The sequence below is a fragment of the Vulpes lagopus genome, chromosome 10 (genome assembly GCF_018345385.1).
Source record: "Vulpes lagopus strain Blue_001 chromosome 10, ASM1834538v1, whole genome shotgun sequence".
NCBI classification, from domain to species: domain Eukaryota; kingdom Metazoa; phylum Chordata; class Mammalia; order Carnivora; family Canidae; genus Vulpes; species Vulpes lagopus.
Genome location: NC_054833.1, coordinates 59728938 through 59752641, shown reverse-complemented (window position 1 = coordinate 59752641; position 23704 = coordinate 59728938). Strand labels below are relative to the sequence as shown.

The 23704-nt window shown below is 44.9% G+C and overlaps 1 protein-coding gene across 5 annotated transcripts in view; it reads left to right on the top strand.

Annotated features, from left to right (window-relative positions):
- Positions 1-23704, top strand: part of MYH10 (myosin heavy chain 10) — a 123389-nt gene that overhangs the window by 538 nt on the left and 99147 nt on the right. For all 5 annotated transcript variants that reach the window (XM_041770848.1, XM_041770849.1, XM_041770850.1 and 2 more), the window contains exons 2-3: positions 5932-6307; positions 20560-20716. In XM_041770848.1, coding sequence (XP_041626782.1) covers positions 5932-6307; positions 20560-20716 — 533 coding nt within the window. The remainder of the gene's footprint in view (positions 1-5931; positions 6308-20559; positions 20717-23704) is intronic.

Genomic DNA, 23704 nt, shown 5'->3' with positions numbered 1-23704 from the left:
GCGGAGGGCGGTAGGTTCGTGCGGGGACCGGCCCCGCGGACGGAGGCGGGGAGCGAGCCGACCCCGGTGGGTGGAGAGACCTCAGGAGCGGCGGGCAAGGGGGGGCCTGGGGCTGGAGACCCCTGCAGGGATCGCGGCCCGAGTGGGCCGGCGAACGACCCCTCGGGGGCTGCAGGGAGCTAGTGCTCGGGGTGTGGGGTCCGTGGGACGCGGGGGTGGGGGAGGCCTAGTGCCCCGGTGGGGGTCTCGGGGCTCCCGGGCGGGGCAGGCGGGGAAGCGCGACCCGGGTGCGGGTGGGGGGCTCCGGACAGAAAAGGGTGGGCTCCTGGGCGTGTTAGGCCGGCGGGGCTGCCCGGGTGCGGTCGGGGCTCCGCAGGGCTGTCGGAGCGCGGGCGGCGCTCCGGGCCCCGTGGGGTGGGGTGGGGGGCCCCCGAGGGCAGGGGGCCTGAGCTCGGCCGGGGCGGGGGGCCGGGCGGGAAATGTGGCGGGGGCGCGCTGCGGCAGGGCGGCCGGGGGGAGGGTCAGCGCTCGCTCGGGATCCCTTTATTGTGTAAGCGATCCGGGCACGGCTCGCCGCGGACTCCCTCGCTGGCCTTCTGCAGCTGGGGTCACACCCTGATCCCGTGAAATGGGACCGGAATGGGGTCGGGGCGGAGTCGTGGCGTTGGCGGGCGCTTTGTGGGCCCGCGGTGGGCGGGTGCGGCCCGGCGACCCGGGAGCCCCCTCCACCCACCCCCCCAGCCTGGCCGGCCTGGGAGCCCGGGCCTGGGGAAGGGAGGCCGGCCAGTCGGCGGGTCTGGGCTCAGCCGCGGAGGCCGGGGTGGCGTGGCCGCTGCCTGTGACCGTTATCTGTGTCTCCGGGCCTCTGCGGCTTGCCTGCGAGCCCACTGCGGTGGATGCAGGGGGGCGGGGAGGGGTGGGGTGGGGTAGGGGAGAGCAGGCGGGGGAGATCCAGCCTGCCCACGGAACAAAGGCTGCTGTTTTCGCTGAATAATATAATATACTAGATGTAATACTTGGGCTCTGCCGAGATTTTGTTTTTTTTCCACGCTGGAAGTGAGGATCCTTTTGAGTCAGGCTTCATTATTCTCCGTAGCCTCCTCAGTCTGGAAAACTTTAATCTATTTATTGTGATATTTCCTTTCTCCGTCTGCCCTCCCCAAGTATTCGTGGGGTCCCCTGCTCTTGATGCTGAAGTATGCCCTGTCTGTCTCAGATCCCGAAAAAGTGGCCATTTTATTTGATGCATCTCTTGACTTGTGCATCTTAAATTTGCTTCTTTGCCATCCTTATCTGGAGACAGCATATGCTGTGATGGGGCGCTATACAGTGCAGGCTTTGGCAGTGAAGGGATGTGACCCTAGAGGTTGGCTTTTTATTTGGGCTCCTTAGGGAAATCATCACAATGAAGACAGACTGGATAAGATGATAAGAGACCAGATGGAGAAATTCTGAAGGGCACATTGTGCAAGAGGGAAGACTCGGTGCTTCAGCGGGTTATGTACTTTCTGATTCTGTAGGAAGGATTGAAATTCCTGGCGTTGCGTCCACATTTTTAGAAAGATTTTAACCCAGTGTGAAGATGTTCACTGAGATGGCGCGGGCCATACAGAGCGGTAGTGCCCTTGTGTGTTTGGTTGGTATCTGCGCTCATGTGGCTAAGCTGAATTTTGGTAAATATACATTTGGTTTGCACATCCCTGTCATGTCAGTGACCGCAGTGGGGTCGTTAAACCAAGTGGCACAATTCTGTTTTAGTTGATGTGTTATAGATCATTTGTGTTTTGCTTGTTATGTGCAAGGTAGTCACAAAATTGAGTTGTTTTCCTGTCTCTGTACCTGTGGTAGGTGCTGGGAGGCAGGCAACCCAGAAGTTTACCGGGTGGCATTTTTTTGGAAGTAAAAAAATGGCTGTGGGGGAGGGGACAGAGCTGCAGGGGAGTGTATGTCTAAAACCAATGAAAGGGATGGGGCTCTGCCTTGGAAGGGGCTCTTTCATATACAGAATAATGACTTAGGTATAATTAAACACTCTTTTCAAAATGACACCAAAAACCTTCCAGATTATCTTTCTGTCTGTGGCAAAGAGTTTGCTCTTTATTCCTTTTTTTCCTAAATATAGGTGTTTTTTCTCTTAAATGTAAAACCTATGCCAGATTGTGCTGGCATGTTGATTGCTGAGCCTGCATTCTTGAAACTGTAATCGATAGGATTTTTATTTAATGGAGAGGCAGCGTAGAGTGCCCTCCACACCCTTCAAAATCCTTCAAAATCGGCCCCTCCCCCCCCACCGTTGTTGTGGTGGGCATTCCAGCAGGAACTCTGAGGTTAGCCCAGCTCTGCTACTGGGAGCTCCGTGACCTTGGGCTGGTTATCGGCTTTGTCTCTACCTTAGGTTTCTCATCTGTAGAATAGAGATATTAATAGTACGAACCTCATAGGGCTGTTGTGAGGATTGAGTTGATAAAGGTAAACTGCTTAGCATGGTTCCTGCCCATAATTAATGATACAGAACTGTATTTGCTGTTTTTAAAATTGTGGTACTCCCCCATGCCGTAAAGCTGAGCATTTGGGAGGGGTTCACTGGTAAATACCAGCATTATCAAGATCAGATACACATGTACAGTAGAATGGAAAAAAATACAACATACTTGGCAATCACAAGTGAAGAGTTAAAGTGGACAAAACCTCCTCACTGGCCTCCCAAACTCTATCCAACTAAATCGCAGTTGGAGTACCTGCTATGTGCTAATAAGCCCTCAAGTAGGGTGCTGGGGAGGGCAAGAAAAAACCAGAAGAGCAGTCGAAAATGTTCAGAAGGGGGCAGTTGCCAGAATGACCTGAAAAGAACTTCTCAGAGGGTGGCATTTGGGTCAGGATTGGAAGGAGTGGTAGGTGTTTGTGGAGAAGGTGAAGCTCACTGTGGGGGTAGGGACCACGTGTATGAGGTTTGGTCAGGAAGGGAGAGATCCCCCACCCACCCACCCACCCCATGCAGACCTGGGAGCCACCTAGGTGCTCACCAGATAGCCAGGGACAGGAAAGTGTCCTCTCAATGACATTAGTTGTAGAAAGCTCTGGAAAAGTAAAAAGTAAAAGTAATTTGTAATCTCACTGCCCAGTGAAGACCCAATGAATATCTGTTCCTTTTAAAAATATTTATTTATTTATTTATTTATTTATCTATCTATCTATCTACCTACCTATCTATCTATTTATTTATTGTTACCTGTTCCTTTAAAAAAAAAGTGTCTAGGTAATCTCCCCCCACAAAGTCGGGAGCATTTTTCAATTATGTTTTTGTGATCTGTTGGTTTCTTTCCCATAAATTATAAGAATTTCCTCACCTAGGAAAAATACTGATAAATTTTAAGTGTACCAATTTGGTGAACTAATTTTTAAATATATCATTTACTTTTTTTTTTTTTATAAAGGTCTACTGCAGAAATGACCTGTTGGGCTACCCTAATTTATAGCCATCCACTAAATTTAAGCATATAATTACATGCCCAGTGTAAAATTAAAGAAATGTGTGTGCACACGCCTCCTAGCAGCAAGACCTCCTCCTAGGTGTCATATGGGATATACAGTTCCTACCTATTAAGGATATGAGTAACTTGTTACCATATTTTGTTATAGTGGGATATTTTCTCTTTTAAAAGGCTCTCAATCTTAAAGGTGGAATGTGTGTCCTGTTGTCCATGTCCAGATTTATCTAGGACGATTCCCACCGCAGAGCCATGCCTCCCTTCTTTTTAGCAGTTTGCAAAGTATAAGTTGGAAAGACAGAAAGTGTGTTAATAGTCTTACGAAAGCCAGTCCCTAGAGATAATGATGGGCTTTGGAAACCATTCTTCAGAATGTACACATACCCTGTGAATATTTTCTGAATTGCCCACCCCCACGTGAATGCCTTAGAAGGTAAATTACAAGTTGATTTATAAAACGTATTAGCATTTTTATTTGTAGAAGTCTTAATATTACATCTTTGGTGATTTTTTTTGTTTCATTTTGTTTTGTGATTTTTGTTTTATTCAAACCCATAATTTAAAAAACATTCGCATATCCTTTAAATCAGTTAGGAATTGGTCAACATTGGTTTTCAGCCTTTTTTTTTTTTTTTCTATCCCAGCATACCTGTTAACGACATTGGTTCACCATGGCAACCAGAGAACTGTGGAGTGATGGTTCTCAAAGTGTAGTCCCAGGACCAGCAGCATCTGAGAACTTTTTAGAAATGCAAATTACCAGGCGCTCTGCCCCAGACCTACTGAATTGGAAACCCTGGCAATGGGGCTTTGGTCGGTATTTCTGTAAGCCTCCTACGGGCTGCCCGTGCACACACCAAAGTTTGAGAACCATGCTCTAGGGCATGCATGTTTATAATGCACTACATTATAACATGATTTCTGAAGTATATATTTTTATACCATTTCAGTGACTTCACGGAGTTTGAAATTTGCGGACTCAAGGTTAAGATCCTTGTAACCATTTTGCTTTTTTTTTTTTTTTTCCAAAGATTTTATTTTAAGCAATCTGTATACTCAGTGTGGGGCTTGAACTCATGACCCCGAGATCAAGAGTTGCATGCTTTTCCAACTGAGTCAGCCAGACACCCCCACCCCAGGCTGTTCTGTGATTAGCCTTCTGTCTGTTGCCTACTAAGAATCCCCATCATTTTGGGAGGAGGGAAAAGCTGGGAAGAGGTAACAGAAGCAGGACTAGTTACTCAGTTGGCCTCTTATGTTGACTCGGATGAGGTCATGGAAACCATACTTGTGAGATTTGTACTAATGTGGAATCTGGGGTAATAACAAAAGTGTTTAATGATGGTATCAGATTCCAAAAAGATATTATCAGGCAGGAGTGATGAGTCACATCAGAAAGGTGAGTGATGACTGTAAAATCCTGCCACTTGGTTGAAAATGTCAGTTGCACCAGCATCGGATGGGTCGTAGCTGAGAGTAGTGCATATGGAACCATAGCTGATGGCTCATCATGAGCCAATGGTAAGTGAGGGCTAAGTACACCAGTTAGGTCTTGACTTAGGTCAAATTTGAGCATCACAGAAACAGTGCTTTTCCCAGTGTTAGTGGTTGTCTTTCTTCTGCACCTGGTCAAACCACATCTGGAATGCAAGTGTGCCTCTGGGCCGCCCTGCCTGCCAGGGCATAAGTAGGCACACTGCATGTTGGGAGGGTAGTGGAGTGAGTCTTGATGAATGATGGAGGCTCGCAGAGAAGATGGGGAGCGGGAGCAGCTGCAGAGTGGGGGTGAGGCCTGGAGAGCCCGCATCACATGCTTGAGTAGCTGTCCCTCCCTGGCATCCTCCAATTGCATTAAGACCACACGGGCCATAGAGAAGCTACAGGGGACTGAGTTTAGGGGTGTTTGTAGGGAAGAACTTCGAGTCTCTTATCTGAAGGCAGAATGGGAGGCCTGTGTAGACCTGACCTGACGCTTTACACTTTTGGGACCTGCCGTGTGTTTTGTAGCTGCATCCTTGTGGCCACGTTAATTCCTGTGCTGCTTCCCAGACCTTTTATTATGACTCTCTTTTCCTTTGTCCTCATTGCCTTCTTAACTCCCTGTTTAATTTGTGGTGAAGGTGCAAGAGGGAATGAAGAGGAAAAAGAAGTCCCAACTGGAGCCCTGCCTTCTCCCCCTTGCTGGTTTTTCAGCCCTCAGCCACTGCCGGCACATCTTGCCTGGTCTTTAGACAACCAGAGGCATAATTTGTGGTTACCCCTGAAATTTACCTTGGACTCTCGGTTAGTATGGCCGTGAAGAGCACTACCCTGGCTCCTCCACTAAAGGTTATGCTTTCTGTTTACCCAGGGTTCCGTTTTAAGTTCCTGACAAGAGTAAAACCTATGAATCGTTGCATGTTTTTTAACATCTAACCTGGTCCTCCTCCCCCTCTTCTCCTAGAGGCAATTGCCCTTGGATCCTCCTGTTTACAATGGCCCAGAGAACTGGACTTGAAGACCCAGAGAGGTACCTCTTTGTGGACAGGGCTGTCATCTATAACCCTGCCACCCAGGCCGACTGGACGGCTAAAAAGCTAGTGTGGATTCCATCAGAGCGCCATGGTTTCGAGGCAGCAAGTATCAAAGAGGAGCGGGGAGATGAGGTTATGGTGGAGTTGGCGGAGAACGGCAAGAAAGCCATGGTCAACAAAGACGATATTCAGAAGATGAACCCACCTAAGTTTTCCAAGGTGGAGGATATGGCAGAATTGACGTGCTTGAACGAAGCTTCTGTTCTACATAACCTGAAGGACCGCTACTATTCGGGATTGATCTATGTGAGTACTCGCTGCTAAGTAATCAAGGGATGGGGTGGCTGGCTGTCAGTGTCGGTTACTCGTGGTGTCAGAGCCAAACAGAACGTGGGATGCCCACCCTCTCTGTTTCACGTTACTGTTCGAGTTAAAGACAAAGATTGTCTCTTGCTTACCCATCTTGCACCGCTTTACATCTGAACGCATAATTTTGAATAATCTAATCTGTGATTAAGCATACTGACAGGGCAGTTGAGGACTTCTAGAGCGGTTTGCTGGAGCACGATGAGAGGGGGAGAGCGTGGGGCGGGAGGACCGGGGAGGCGGACGTGGGGTAAGAGTTGCGTGTATAGTAGGATAGCGACCGCACACCGGTGAGAAGTCAGCGTCTGTCCAGGAGAATGGAGTGGAGGGGATTCGGCAAGGAGCCAGAGCTTCTAGAATGACAAAACATGTTTGAGGGATCATAGATGCAGGTGGCAGCGAGTTAAAGAGGCGACATAGAAACTTCGATGTAAAAAAAAAAAAAAAAAAAAAAAAGAAACTTCGATGTAGAATGAAAAGAAGCAGAGAGAAGAGTTGACTTTGTATGGTCTGCATTTGGGGGAGAGCAGTTGAATTTCTTGAAGGGGTATGCACCTGGGGCTCACAATCATTCAGAAATTCTGCAAATCAGAACGAACTTTCCCATAGAAATGGGTGTACTAAGTGACCCTATTTACTGAACACCTATAGGTTCTAGGTGCTGAGGAGGGTGGTGAACAGGCCAGGCCAAGTCCCTGCCTTCCCAATACACCCCATAAGGAAATGAAGCCAGACTAGGGGATATAGTGAGTCAGGGAATGGCTTTCCACAGCGGGTCTGTGCAGGGCTCTTTGAGAAGGTAGCATTGGAGCTGGACTCTCTCTGCTAGGAGGGAGCTAGCCATGGGAAGCTCTGAGAACTGAATAGTGCTCCCATGACCCTTACCAGAGTGGATACCATCAAGCCTGATGGTCTCTCATTTTTGTTTTTCCCCTATGAGGTAAGGTGCAAGGTGAGTTTAAAAGGCACCATGGTTGGGAAGGTGGCTTGAGAAAGGAAACGGCTTGGGGAAGAGAAGCTACTAGTAAGAACATCACTCGGATAGCAGCCTTGAGAATCCGGCCAAGCCTGCGCAGCAGAGCGTGTGGGGCCACCGTATCCTGGCCCCGCCCGTGATTTTGCCAAGTCACAGGCTTGGGAAGGCAGGGGACCCCTGGCTGTTGTCTCTAGTGCCCACGTGGTTCTTCCCTTTGTCCCTCATCCAGCAGGTTGAAGGGGTCTGGAGAGGAGGTGAGGGAGTGCGGGAGTGGGATGGGTGGGATCACGAGTTGAAATTTCAGCTCTGGGTGGGGGTCAGTGAGTTGACAGCTTAGATCTGAGTGGGAGTCAGTTTTGGGTGCCACCTCGTGCTGGACATGTGATACCGCCAGAGTTGTGGGGAATTGCAGTGTGGAGGGGAACCAGGTGCTTTTTCTGCCAGCATCTTCACCTTGCTTCCCCTCTTTGGACTTTGTGCGTTCCTGCAAGTAAGAGAGAGAAGAGAAATACGAAGAGGGGAGGAGATGACGAAGAGGGGAGGAGACAGTGGGAAAGAGAAGGAATCGGACAAAAGACACTTGGTTCATTTGTGGCCATTCTTCACTGTGATTCTAAGACTTGTGTCTTTTATTGAGCTTGTCTGATTTTTTTTCTCCAGCTGAACTCAGGGACAACTCAGGTGATATCTGAGTTTCTCTTCAAAGCATGCCCCCCCCTTACTCTTTACAGACAGACAATCTAAGTTCCTCTGGAAGCTGGGAATTTGAGGTGATCATGTGTGCAGTTAGTGAGGCGGAGGAAGGGTTCCTTGGAGTTGGAGCACTTGACTTGAAAGAATCCTAGTAGGAAAGTAGGGCTGTGGGTGCCCGAGACTGTGAGGGATGTGCCTGGGTGTTGAGATTCCCCAGTCAGTCGAACTGGAGCCATTGAGTTGTGTGATGTAAAGACCATAGTAACTTGGGGAGGACCTTTCAGACACATTTCTAGAGGTGAGCTAACGTATGTTCGTTTAAATAAGTTACTTTGCTAACAGCTTGGCTTATGTTAGTTCCTTACATTTTCTTTGGATTGATTCTCCCTGACCTCCTAACTTCTTGGGTCATTAATTTTCACCTCTTTCCTAATAAAACCATTTGAAAACTGCAAATGTCTCCTCCAATATGATTTTAGCTCACCTCACACATGGGGATGCATGGCATTTTTATTACTCGATCCTAAATATTTTCTGTTTTGTGTTAGGATTTCTTCTTTGACGTGTGAAACATTTAAAAGGATACTTTAAAATTTTCTAAATATGAGTTTTTTTAAGTTACCTTTTTACTACTGTTTTTTTTAAAGATATTATTTATTTCTTTCAGAGGGCGAGCACAGGGGTGAGGAGGGGCAGAGGGAGAGAGGGAGACTCTTAAGTAGACTCTATGCTGAGCGCAGAGCCTGATGCAGGGCTCAATGCTACGACCCTGAGATCATGACCTGAGCCAAAACCAAGAATCAAGACGCTCAACCAACTGAGCCATCCAGGCAGCCCCTTATTACTGAGTTTTAAATGAATTGTGTTGCAAAGAATATAGTTCAGCTAATATCCTGCTTTGTTTTTGTTGAGACTTGCTGTGTGAGACGTATTGTCTGTCTTTTTGGTTTTTTTTAAATATTTATTTATTTATTTATGATAGACATAGAGAGAGAGAGAGGCAGAGACACAGGAGGAGGGAGAAGCAGGCGGGAGCCCGACTTGGGACTTGATCCCAGGACTCTGGGATTGCGCCTTGGGGCCAAAGGCAGGCGCTAAACCGCAGAGCCACCCAGGGATCCCCCGAATTGTCTGTTTTGATGCGCCATCTCTGTGTCTGGGAAGAGCATCCCTTCCGTTATTGCTGGGTGTAGGGTTCTATCTGTGGCCATTGGAGTAAGCTTTTTAATTCTGTTTAAATCTTCTTTACCAATTTTTGTCTGCTTGGTCTGCTAATTACAGAGAAGTGTCTTAAAATCCCTTGGTGTGTTTTATCAACTAAGTGTGCCTCCCTGACCAACATAGTTTAATTTTTCTGCTTATGAACTTTTTTATGAATGGATCTCACAGCATATTGCCTCCATGTCTGCTTTCTCTCTCAGCATTACATTTTTAAGGTCCATCTGTATTGCTTTGTGCTGGTATAATTTAGAAGCTCTCGAAGTGTGGCCTGTGGACTCTCAGGGTTTCCCTGAGATTCTCCCAGGCGATCTGTGAGATCACAACTGTTCTCATGATTATTTGAAGCTATGATCTGCACTTTCCACTGTTGGCGTTGGTACCGATGGTACAAAAGTCATGGTGGGGAAAACCGCATGCATCATAACATGACCCCAGACTGTGCTAGTGGTCATTTTAATCTTTCCACTGGAGAATGTCCTTGAGAAAGCAGGAGAAAAGCTTGATTTTATTAAATGTCAACCCTTGAGTACATGTCTTTTTGATATACTGTGTGAGGGGTGCCTGGGTGGCTCAGTCAGTTAAATGTCTGCCTTTAGCTCAGGTCATGATCCTAGGGTCTTGGGATTGAGTACTGCATCCGGATCCCTGCTCAGCAGGGAGTCTGCTTCTCCCTCTCCCTCTGCCTGGCTCCCTGCTTATACTCTGTCTCTTGCTCTCATTCTCTCACTCTGTCACCGCCCCCCTTCTCAAATAAATAAATAAAATCTTTTAAGATTTAAAAAAAAATTAGGATTCAGGGAAATTTGTATTTACCACTATGAACGTGACAGCTTCTCAGCACTTAAAACCCTTTCTGGTGAGATGGATGGTGACATTAATGACTGTTTTTTTCTTTTTTTTTTTAATGTCATATAGTGAAATGGCATCATGTGGAAGACTTGCATAATTTATTGAGCTAATGTTTTCCAAATGATGTGTACATTGTAACAAAATCACATGTGGGTAAAAGACCTTTCCACACGCAAGATGAGCCCATGGATTTAATGGATTTTGATGTACGTAATAGTATGAAAGTTCATCCATGGGTTTCAGATGCCACATCGCATCAAATCTTTAATTCTCACTTGTTGTATTTTGGTGTAGTGTCAAGGAGGTATATCCATGATCACTTGAAAAGTCAGTTAAACTACACCTTCCTTTTCCAACGAAATATCTGCGTAGTCTAATTTTCTTCATGTGCTTCAATCCAAACATCATCACACAACAGATTGAATGTGAAAACAGATATGAAAATTGAGCTATTTTTGTTAAGCCAGATAATAAAATAGATTTGCAAAAATATGAAACAACCACCCCCTTCATACTTTCATTTCAGAAAAACAAATGGTTATGTTTCATGAGAAATGTTATTTATGTTAACATATTTTGTTATTTAAAAATGAATAGATCTACATATGTAAAAACTTGGTTCTCTGTGTATGGCTATACATAACAAGATCTTTGGGGTCTTTTAGTAATTTCCAAGGTCAGAGGGCCCTAAAAGTGAAAAGGTTGTGTTATTTTCTCCATCTTGTTAGAGCGTACTGTTCCAATGTAACCTTTTTGACCCATTTATCCACTCAACTACTTCTGGGCGTTTGCATTTTCCAGTTTGGGGCTGATACCCGGTGCATCCAAGCATGCCTTTCCATACAGTGGGTAAGAAGGAGTGGATATCCTGGGTTGTTGGGTTTGTGTCCCTGTAACTCATGCATTCAGCTTTTCTAGGTGAAGCCTGATTTAGCCACGTTCCAGCAGGATACAGAAGGCCCTTGAACCGGGTGTTCTGAGAGCTCAACAAGGGGACAGTTTACAAACATGCAGGCAGAGTTCAGAAAACAAGCGCAGGAGAGGACAATGCCCTGGCATGGTGATGGCTGGGCCCTTGCTGTGTCTCCCATCTCTAAAGGCGTGTTGGGCCAGAGCTGATGCCTCGGCTGGTGGAGGGTGGCTGTGTGGGCAGGCCTTCCCGTAGGAGGTGGGGCCTCCTGACAGCTCACACGGAGGCCTGGGTCTAGGCCTGGGTGGCAAAGGTCCTGACTTCATTCTCCTCTTGCCTTGGTCTGGGAAGGAGATGTGATGATTACTTGGGGTTGGCCTCGGGTCCATTTGGAATTGGATTTTGTGTGTGGTGTAAGATAAAGACAAGAGGAGCGTCTGGGGGCCTCAGTGGAACATCTACCTTCAGCTCAAGGTGTGATCCCAGGGTCCTGGGATCTAGTGCCGCATCAGGCTCCCTGCAGGGAGCCTGCTTCTCCCCCTGCCTGTGTCTCTGCCTCTCTCTGTGTGTCTCTCATGAATAAATAAAATCTTCAAAAAATATATATTTTATTTTTAATCTTTTGCCCAACCTGGGACTCAAACTCACAACCCCGAGATCAAGAGTTGCCTGCTTCTCTGACTGAGCCAGCCTGGAGCACGTGGGTGCTAAACATCTGACCCTTAATCCCAGCTTGGGTCTTGATCCTCGGGGTCGTGAGTTCAGTCTCCATGTTGGGCTCCACGCAGGGCATGGAGCCTACTTAAAAAAGTTAAAATAAAATGTAGATTAAATTAGATTTAAAAATACAAAAAAAGTCTTACTAAGATTACTTATGGGTTACAGCACTTTAGCTGAAGATTCTTTTGGATTTTCTATGAATGCACTCATGTTGTCTACAAAGAATGACAGTTTTATTTTTCCCCTTTCCAGTTCTTACACATTTCTTTTACTTGCTTTGTTGCACTAAGACCCTCAGTAAGTATTCATTGAAAGAAGTGGTGATCATGGGCATCTTTGTATCATCCCTGATCTCTGAGAGAAAGCTCCAACATTTCACCATTAAGAATGATGGTTGTTCCCATTTTGGTTTGTTTTTAATATTCTTTATCAGATTAAGGGAAGTTTCCTTCTGTTCCTAGTTTTTATCTGAATGGATAAACTTCTAAAGTCCTTATTGGATATTAATTTATCAAATGTTCTTCCAGCATCGAGTGAGATGATAGTGTGATTTTTCTGGCTATTGTATTATTGTGGTGATATATATATATATATATACATATATATGTATATATACATATATATTTGAGTTTTAAACTAACCTGGCAAGGACCAAGTATTCTTTTTCTATACTCCTAGATTCCTAGATTCTGTTTGCTAATATTTTGTTTAGGATTTTTGCATCTTTGTTCATGAGTGAGATTGTCTTAAAATTTTTCCTTTCTTGTACGGTCCTTATTATATTTTGCTATCCAGATTATGCGGGTTTTAGAAAAATGAATTGGAATATCTCAACTCTGTGGATTCTCAGACACTGTTCATATAGGATTCATGTTATTTCTTTTTATTTTTTTATTTTTTTTAAAAATTTTTATTTTTTTAATTTATTTATTTTTTTTTAATTTTTTTTTTTTAATTTCTTATTTATCCATGATAGTCACAGAGAGAGAGAGAGGCAGAGACACAGGCGGAGGGAGAAGCAGGCTCCATGCACCGGGAGCCTGACATGGGATTCGATCCTGGGTCTCCAGGATCGCGCCCTGGGCCAAAGGCAGGCGCCAAACCGCTGCGCCACCCAGGGATCCCTCTTTTTTAACATAACACTATAGCTCTCTTTGTGGGCAAGTTTTTCTTTAATAGATGTAGAACTTCTCAGATCTTTGGTTTGTTGTGTCAGTTTTGATAATGATATTTTTCTAGGAATTTCTCTGTTTCTTTTAAATTTTCAAAATTTCTAGGCATAGAGTTGTTCGTCATACCATCTTAATTTCTGTAGGATTTGTAGTACTGTTCGCTCTCATCCCTGATCTGCTGGAGTTGCACCAAGGTCTAAGTCATAAGCGTTGAGCTGTATTGTACAGGTGTTAGTGTGTTGTATTTTCACTACCATTCAGTCCAAATAATGGGGGTGTCTTCGTGGTACATATGAGTTATTTAGGAGTAGATGGCTTGTGATTTCCAAACGTAAGGGGATTTTCAGGTTTATTTGGTTATTTCTTTTTTTTTTTTTTTTTTTATTATTTATTTATGATAGTCACAGAGAGAGAGAGAGAGAGAGGCAGAGACACAGGCAGAGGGAGAAGCAGGCTCCATGCACCAGGAGCCCGATGTGGGATTCGATCCCGGGTCTCCAGGATCGCGCCCTGGGCCAAAGGCAGGCGCCAAACCGCTGCGCCACCCAGGGATCCCCTATTTGGTTATTTCTAATGTCAGCTCCCCCCTGGTCAGAGACCATACCCTGGAAGACTTGCTTGTCTGGCCCATCATGTGCTAGGGTCGGCTACAAGGTCAGCCATTGGGCACGGGTCCCTTGTGTACAGTATCACTCTGTCTTGAGTATAATCACAGTTTTCCATGGTTATCCACTGGTTATCCTCTCTCTGCTCCTGCTAATCTGTTTCTTTAGTTCTGTCATTTTTGCTGTATACACTTGAAGCTGTGTTACTGCATATATGCAAATGCAGGATGTTTCTATCTCTCTGGTGAATCCTCATGAAATGCTGTTTAGCAGTGATGCTTCTCGCAAAGGATTAGTTTTTTTTTTTTTTAAGATTTTATTTATTCATGAGAGAGAGAGAGACTCAGCCAGAGGAATAAGCAGGTTCCCTATGGGGAGCCTGGTGTGGGACTCGATCCCAGGACCCCGGGATCACAACCTGAGCCGAAGGTAGATGCCCAACCACTGAGCCACCGAGGTGTCCCTCCTGTGTCTACTTCAGATGGTACATCTGTGGGAAGAGAACCCTCGCTGAGCACGGAGCCTGAGGGGGGCTCAATCTCATGACCCCGACATCACGACCTGAGTTGGATCCAGTGTCAGACCCTCACCCGGGCCCCCCAGGGTGTCTACATTTTAAACCCCATGTTAGCGCCTGCCTTTGGCCCAGGGCGCGATCCTGGGGACCTGGGATCGAATCCCACGTCGGGCTCCCGGTGCATGGAGCCTGCTTCTCCCTCTGCCTGTGTCTCTGCCTCTCTCTCTCTCTCACTGTGTGCCTATCATAAATAAATAAAAAAAATTAAAAAAAAACTAAACCCCATGAGGTGCTTCCCACTTCTCCATATGGTCAGTGTTCACTTAGCTTTCTCTTGTCGCTATGTTCCTCTCCACCTTTTACTTCCCCTCCTCCTTTTAGGAAGGGCCACCTTGTGTGATAGCACCTTTATATCCTCCTTCATGGTGTTTGAAGTCCGCTCCACACCCAGCATGGGGCTCGAACTTACGACCCCGAGATCGAGAGCCAGTGGGCTTTCTGCCCCAACGTACTTGGATCAAGTTCCTTCTCTGTCTTTGGTTTGGAGCTTATAGCATTTTTGTCTGTGGCTGGATGCCTTTGGTCAATGTTGGAAAATTCTTAGTTTAGTTGTCTCTGTAGAGACTCTTCTGCCCCCACACTGTCCGTCCACCTTGGACTCAGGCATCTTGAGTCACCTTTCACCATGTCCCATGGAGCCACTTCTATTTAATCCTGTTTTCCCCTCTGTGCTTCAGCCTGGATATTTGCTTCTGATAAATTGTGGAGTAACTGACTCTTTCTTCAACTGTGTCTAATTTGCCATTAAGCACATCCGGTGAATTTCTAATTTCAGTTACTCTGTGTTGCAGTTTTCATTTGGGGTTTTCTTTTTGTGATTTCTTTAAAAGGCTTTCTATGTTTGTTTGTTTGTTTATGGCTTCTTTCTTATGGCTTTTTTCTTTTAACAGTTCCCAAAACTCCAGCAGAATCCTCGATCAGGTTTTTTAATCACTTGAACATATCCAAGATGATAACACAAGGCGACACAGGGGTGTGAGGATTATCTTGGATTATGGTCACAGGTGATGGCTTCTGTGCCAGTTATTGGACCTGAGAAACTGGGGAGGTGATCTGCAGCTCTTGGTGCCATGAAATTCTTTCTGGAGGTTTGCTCTGGGTGGGTGGGAGGATGACAGGGACTAGCATCAGGGATGGACACCCCCCGGCTGGGCTTTGGGCTGTGCGGGGCCGGTGTTCCTGGTACACCCCAACCCTCATGGTGTAGCCACCAAGGACTCAGGGGGCCAGGGTGGGGGAGAGGGGGACATCAGGGCTGTTGCCAGCCACTCCCCTCAGCCTCTTGCTTTCTAGCCTCATGTTTGGGGTTGGTAACTCTCATCTGCATAAGCAAGAAAGAATAATCCTGTGTTGTCAAATTCTCCATCACATTCACATTGTCCTTATTTCTCATGAATGTTTATCATAGTTGCTTTGGTCTGTTTGCATCAAGGTGCAGGCATGGTCACCATCCTGGAATTACTTGCTCTGTCTCTTCTGATCTATACATTTCCCCTCTTCTCTGGTCCATTGTGCTGTAGAGCCTCTCGTAGTCTGGATTTTGTTGATTGCATTCGCGTCCAGAGGCTTGACCAGATGTGGATTTGGGATGACCTTAATGCCAGGTCCTCTCTCAAGTTGTGGTGTTGAGATTGAAAAGCAGGGTCAGTCAGAGTCTGGGGTTTTATTGGCGAAGTTCATGCAGTAGGAGTGTCTTCGTGTGCCATTCATCTGAGAGTGTGGCAGCCGTGGGGAGCACTGTTCAGATGCGTCATCTCGTGAGGCCTGCACCCCTTCTACGTGGACTGGCTTGGTGGATTCTGTTTGACTCAGTGTATGTTATACACCACCCCGCGCATGCCCATACTACATTTTCAAATTTGTTTTTGGATGATTGCTCTTTTTACAGAATTTTGGCCTTTCTTCCCCCAGAGAAGCGATAATGATTAATATTTTAGCGATCGTTGCTTTACTTTCTGGATTCATCTGTCCTTGAAGTATTTTTGTTGTTTTACCCTCATGCCTTCCTTTTATTATTGTACGTTTGTTCTATTTTGTCATTAAGAGGGAAGCTCTCAGAAGAAATGTGTCCACTGTATCACTCCATTTCCTGATACCCATTCTGCTCTTTATTTTCTCTGCTGGGACTTTTTGTTTTTTTATTTCATATGATTCCTTACAGCTTTTCCTCGCTTGCCTAGCCACCTCTTTTTCTCTTATGTGTGTCTGTTCCGGTATTTAGAGTCCCTGTTATCCTACATCCCCTTGTAGCTATAAATCAGTTTCCTAAACTTTTCTTTTAGCTTATTTTATAGGTAGTTTCCATGGGTACATTCTTTGTCTGAAACCTTTGGATGCTGTTTTCCTTCTTTTTTTTTTTCCTTCTTATATCAGATTTTGGTTTGATTTTTTAAAAAAAATATTTATTTATTTATTCATGAGAGACAGAGAGAGGCAGAGACCCAGGCAGAGGGAGAAGCAGCCTCCCTGCAAGGAGCCCGATGCGGGACTCGATCCCAGGACCTTGGGATCAATCACAACAGGAGCTGAAGGCAGATGTTCAACCACTGAGCCCAGTGACTCACCTGGTGAGTGACTCACCCAGGTGCCCCTGCTTTTTTTTTTTTTTTTTTAAATACACACGTTTTTGTCTGTTTCCCTTAGGTAAGGTATGTGATGACATCAGCTGGTGTCTTAAAGGCTATGCAGTTCTGCAGAATGTCCTCATGGCTTCAGCAGTGTGTCCAGCTCTCGCTGGGCATTTTCCTGGACTCACCTGCTATAGCGAATCGCCTTTCAGCTTCCCACGATCTTGCTGTGCTCAGAGGGGGGTCTTTATCTTCCCTACGAATCAAATCATTCCTTTTTATTTTTTAAAGATTTTATTTATTTATTTATTTATTTATTTATTTATTTATTTATTTATTTATTTATGGGAGAGAGAGAGAGAGAGGGGCAGAGACACAGGAGGAGGGAGAAGCAGGCTCCATGCTGGGAGCCTGATGTGGGACTCGATCCCGGGACTCCAGGATCGTGCCCTGGGCCAAAGGCAGGCGCTAAACCGCTGAGCCACCTAGGGATCCCCCATTCTTTTTTTTTTTTTTTTTAAGATTTTATTTATTTATTCATGAGAGACGGGGGGGGGGGGTGTGGGTGCAGAGACACAGGCATAGGAAGAAGCAGGCTCCATGCAGGGAGCCCAACGTGGGACTTGATCCCAGGTCTCCAGGATCACCCCCTGGACTGAAGGCAGGTGCTAAACCACTGAGCCATCCGGGCTACCTGAATCAAATCATTCTTGCTTTTCGTCAGTAGCATTTCCAGCCTCTCAAGCTTAAAAACTTGGGGCAATTTTTAGCTTGCCTCTTTGGTGGTTTTTATGCTAAGAGCTTCCAAGTACCTTTGAGTCTCCCTCCCCGGAGTGGGTTCTTATGACCCACAGTCTCCCTCTCACCTGGGCCCTCTCCCTGTGCTAGGACTAATGCAGTAGTCTCTATTCCCCCCACTACTCACCTCTCTCCCTTCAGTATTTTTTCCATGGAGCCTCCATATCTATACTTTTGCAAACATGCTTCTTCCCTTCATTGCTCCTCTCCTCTGAACTTCTAATAGCTGATCACTCTCGCAGGACATAACCTAAATAGTTGAGTCTGCCTTTCTAAGCTCCTGCCGCACACATTCCATGGTTCAAACCACTTTCAGTGAAGCTGAGTTTCCCCCTCTGCCTCACCTATATCCTGGCACCAAGTTTTAGGCTCTCCTAGTTTTAATAGGAATTTCTTTATCCCTCCTTTTGACCTTTTAATAGTCTTTAAAAGAACATCAGAGACCATCTAGGTCTGAATTTCTTTCCTCGTTTTACAATTTCTGACGAGATGGCTATGACTTTCAGGGCCTGGGGTTGGTTGTATGTTCTGCTCTGGAGTTTCTGTCCTATTATAATCCTGTTTGTCTTTCTCCTTTTCTTTTCGTACTCCTTTCTTTTTTAGTGCCTAAATTTGTGTTTTGTTTGTTTAGTGCGTATATATTGTTTTCATACCCAGAGTGTGGTATTTCTGAAAGGTACATAATGTCCTGTTTGTGTATTCAGACAGTGAATGAAGTCTAATTGGAATGTCAGGCTCTCAGAGACATTATTTTAATAACATATCACCCTCCTGCCATGTGCCTTGGGGAAGATAAAGATGACACAGTGTCGCCTCCTTTATCAGTTCTAGAGGAGCCTGGTATCGGAGCCAGTTTCCAGATAGTTTGAAGTGAGCTCTTTAAGCACTGAAATTGAATAATATTTCCACATAAACATTTTTTACTCCCCCTCTTTGGCAGGCACAGGCTTCTGATGATTATTTAACCTTGTTTTTAGATGACGTACTCATATTTGTGAGACTGAGTCATCTTTGTAACCCTAGACCTCAGAAAAGTACCCACCACGTGGGAGACACATATGTTGAATTATTTCTGATTTAAATGTCATTGTTATGCTCTGCTAACCATGCCATACATGCCGTGGGATGTCAAATGGAACTTCCATATTCTGATTTTCTTGGGGTTTTTTGTTAATTGGTTGGTTTTGGTTTTGGTTTGGTTTCTGATTTTTTCTTTTTGGCCGATTGGTAATTTACCTCTTATAAAAGTGAAGTGTAGAATCTGTAACTTCATGACAGACTGTGATCTAATTTTCCAATGGAAAAGCGAGGAATATATGAAGATTCATTGAGGTGTAGATAGTTAATGTCTTGTTAACTTGACCCTGTACAAATTAAGCTCAATAAACTATGAAACCAAGATTGCCTGGCCTTAGCTTTCTCACCCTTAATAAAACCCCTGTTTTTCTTGCCTCCTGTTGCCTTTTGGTCATGTGGTGGCAGAGAGAGGCTGGACTGGGTGAGTAAGACAAGGGGCTTGTCCACAGTGGGGAGCTGAGCTGCCCAGGCCTCTCCAGGAGCTCCCCGGACATGAGAGCCACAGCCTGAAGACCCGAGTGGTCAGCTGGGGATGGGCAAGCACTTACTCTTGGCCTCAGGCCCAGGATCAGCTCAGAAGGAAGGCACACAGCCCCTGTCGGTGAACTTGAGGCAGAGCCTTTGGCCTTTTATCCTCTCTCTACCCCTAACCCAGGTGGCAGGTGTGATCCACATCCGAGCCTCTGGTTGTTACATAGGAAAGCTGCAGGGAGAACAGCTCTAGACATGCTTCTGATCACTTAACTTCTCCTGGCAGGCCTGCATTCCCTAGTTGGAGTGTTAGTTAGTAACCTAACTGCAGGGTTCACAGGAGAGCAGTCTCTTGAGTGCCTTCTGGTGGCAGCTGCCAAGGGGTTCAGCCTTTATGAACACAACTGTTGCTGAGAAGCACCTGGGGTCTCTGGGGAAGCGGGTTGTGGCATGAACACCATCAGTCCTCAGCCTTTTTCGTGTCCTCTTCCTGTAGACTTGGGCACTCAGATCACCAGATCACCCAAGTCGCCCAGATAAACAGATTGCCCAGATACGTAGATCGCCCAGATCACCCAGATCACCTTAAATTAAAGGCCTGCATCCATCCAGTGTGACAGACTGCCCTTTCCAGATGCCTTGGTCCCTCAGTAGGCTGGAGTCCTCTGGTTCTTCCACCACCCCAGGGGCAGTTCGGCACCTTCTTCTTAGAAATCATTCTTAGTGAATTGAGAAAACTCCCCCATATCAAAAGTGCTCTTACCGTCAATTCTGAATCAGGGTTATTTTGCTGATCAGGAAAGGTTTGTAACTTAAACGAATGGTCCTTAAAAATTATCAAGCACCTGACTGGGTGAACGGGTGGAGCACACAACTCTTTTGTGTGGTTTATATTTATCAATGTTTACTGTACTTGAAATTACAGCAAATTTAAAAAATATTTCTCAGTTTGGTTGACAATAATAAAGCATTTATTTATTTAAATAAATTCATAAAATAACTGTGTAGCAAGTTAACATAAGTATCTTTCATGAAAAAAGCTATTTTCTTTCCTTTTTTTCTTTTTTTAAGCTATACTTTACAGAGCAAAAAAATTCAGAGAAGTTTTTACACTTTTGCAAATCTCTTTAACAGCCACCTTTTCAGATCATTCTTCTTTGATACATACCCAAACTTAACAAATGGTATTTTCTTAAAGATTAGTTGCAATGTGGAATCTGGAACTATATTACTGACCTTCCATACCTTCTATGCTCAGGAAAGAGTGACCATGAAAAGTGAATAACCTTATCTTTTCAACCTTCTAGTAATAGCCCTAGGAGGTCAGGAAGCATATGTGATTACGACCATTTTATCCAGGAGAGTACCACTTAGTAAAGCATCTGTGGGAGACCTTCCTGTGGCTTAGAGTTGCCCATCCTTGGCTAGATTTAATTGGGGAATAGACAAGTTACTTCAGAGATGAAGGCCTCTATTCCAGTCACTGTATAGTTTCTGACTGGCTGATATGTTTAGGGTTTTTTATTTTTAACCACTGTATTTTATTTTTCTTCTAGACTTACTCTGGACTCTTCTGTGTAGTCATAAATCCTTACAAGAATCTTCCAATTTACTCTGAGAATATTATTGAAATGTACAGAGGGAAGAAACGCCACGAGATGCCTCCACACATCTATGCTATATCTGAATCTGCTTACAGATGCATGCTTCAAGGTAACTGGAAGTGATAGAGTCCTCAGTACTCAGTTTCTTAAATGTGATTTAGTATTTTTGTGTGTACCTTGATCTGTTCTCCAAAGGGCTTTACGCTTAAAAAAAAAAAAAATTAAAAAGAAAAGAGGTAAATGTTTATTGCAGAAGAATATTGAATTCTTCAGATTATAATGGGCAGTGTGGTCATTTTCTGGGGGAAGCAGGTAAGGATGATTGTGGCTTCATAGCTACATCACATTAATTTTTTCATTGAAAAGCATCTAGTTTTTACATAAGTTTGCTCTTCACTACATGCCAGTATGGTCACAGCTCTCTCACAGTATGTTTCAGAACCCACAGAAGGAGCCACAGGAGGAATGATAGAAAGGGTAGAGGCTTCGTTGGGAAAAGAAAGGTCATAAGATATTTCTGTCTTAAATACATGTAAAGGGAGCAACAGAAGTTAGAAAGCACAGGGCAAGTTGGTTGATGTCAACCGATTCCCTTTGGATTTGGGATGAATTATAAATCTGGAGTCATTCACTTGCATGATGGTGCATTTAGACATGGCATTTTCCTGAAAATCAGAACAGTTTTGAACACATTGCATATTATTGCTCAAAAAGACTGCATTGAACATAGGCCTTCCTAGTGCTGTGTGAGATCCCCTGTAATGACGCTGCGTCTCCTTTTGTCTTTTAAAAAAGAAACTTTAGGGATCCCTGGGTGGCGCAGTAGTTTGGCGCCTGCCTTTGGCCCAGGGCGCGATCCTGGAGACCCGGGATCGAATCCCACGTCAGGCTCCCGGTGCATGGAGCCTGCTTCTCCCTCTGTCTATGTCTCTGCCTCTCTCTCTCTCTCTGTGACTATCATAAATAAATAAAAATTAAAAAAAAATAAAAAAGAAACTTTAAAAAAAATAAAATAAAAAATAAGTAAACTTTTTTTTTTTAAGATTTCATTTATTTATCCATGAGAGACACAGAGAGAGAGAGAGAGAGAGGCAAAGACACAGGCAAAGGGAGAAGCAGGCCCCCTGCAGGGAGCCCGATGTGGGACTCGATCTCAGGACCCCAGGACCACGCCGTGGGCCAAAGGCAGACGCTAAACTGCTAGCCACCCAGGAATCCCCTAAAAAAGAAACTTTTAAAGTGCCCTAAGACCTATTGGTTCTTATGAGATAGTTCGGTGATCTTTGGGGAACAGAATAGGCTGCCTCCTGCTGTCGCTGACTTGCAGTTCACGGAGGCTGGGTCTGAATCTAAGGGTAGCATGAAGCCATTAATCAAGAGCAGGTCTCAATCCCTTATTTCATGTTTTACTTAGACGCTTCTTATACCAGGTCCCTTGGCAAATAGGAGGTCCTTCCCACCTAGAAGACTGTCATCGATTGGTAAGGACAGGTGAATATCCACAGTCAGCTCAGGCTAAGATGACATTTAATACTCTCTGATTCTCAGAGCCAGAGAATCCTAAGAAATGCCTACAGCTCTGGTGAATTGCTGATGGTGGAGAAAGGATGGTCAGCTTTCTTGCTTTCGGTTCTGTGTCTCTGTGAAGAAGAATCTTTATATATGCAGAAAAGCAATTTGTGTGAATGAACAAACTTTGCCTTATATGGGAGAAGAAATTGGAGAAAGCATACTCCTTCTCTAATTAAATCCATATTTCCTCATTGAAACAAGCACGTTCTCACAGTTGAGATGGGTCCCTGAGCTGTGATATCTAGGAGGGGAGTTTCCAGAAAGTGGGGGCAGAGTCCCATATACAACCCTAACTTTTCAAAAGGGGAAGAAGCTTCAGGCCACTGAGCTTTACATACCTGCCAGGAAGGATTCTAGAATCTATTGTTAAAAGTCAAAGAACAACACGAAAATATGCCCCACATTCCTTTAGCTTAGTGGGCAGGGAAATTATAGTGGAAAGTGTTTGCTGAGAATCAGGACTTCCACGTAGCCTCCCACAGTCTCCTGTGATGTCCTCATGGCTGTTGGTGGGAAAGGTGCACGTGAGGTGCTGGTTGGTGATGGAGGTTGTCCAGCTTTGTCAGGATGTCCACAAAGGGGTATCCCGTTGAAGTCTCAGGATACTTCAAGATAAGGGATGCATGCATGCCCATGCAACGTATAGATGACTTGAAACTTCCATGCCATAGATACATTTGAGGAAAAGAAACAATCTTAAAAATTATCTGGACAGGTTGAATGGAAAAATCGAATCTAACAAAACAGTTAACAGGGATTAAATGTTAATGTGCCATTAATGTTGCCAGACCAGCTTTATGCATACGGAGTGGGGAAGATGTGGCTTACCAACCTATTGTTTTTCTCACTGATACCATCATTAATGCTAGAATGATATATATTGAATATTATTGTGTGCCAGGCGCTGGGCTAGGTGTTCTGTGTGTGTGATAAAATCTACAACAGTCTTATAAAATAAAAAGAATCACTGTCCTGCTTTTACGGAGGCACAAAAAGTTAAAAACTTGACCCCCGAAAGTATAGAGAGTTAGAGGTTATGAACTAGGACTTAAAACCAGGGCACTGTGACACATTCTTTTCCACAATAATAAAATTCCATATGAAGAATAAAAATAACTGGTTGATAGTTTTGATTACATAACAGTTGAAAAGTGTGACACAAAATGAAAACCAAGAAAAGCCCACTGTAAACAATTTCATTGCGTTCCAATCTGTAGGTGGGGGGGCTGCATGCTCATGGACCACACAATACAGCTAAGTTGGGACTCGCACTAGACTAAATGCCACTGGGCCTGTGAAGAGGATCTGAGAAGGGACCAGGGGACAACTCAGAGCACAGGGTCCCACTGAACAGTTTGTGTCTTGCATGCACAAAGCCAGAAGAGAGCTTCAACTTGTTTCCCTAAGTTTGGATGCTAGAGGATACCATTTTAATAAAATGCAGAGTGTGTCTGGCACATAGTAGTTGCTCAAGAAATGTTCATTGAATGAATGAATGAATGAATGAATGAATGAGACCTCCTGG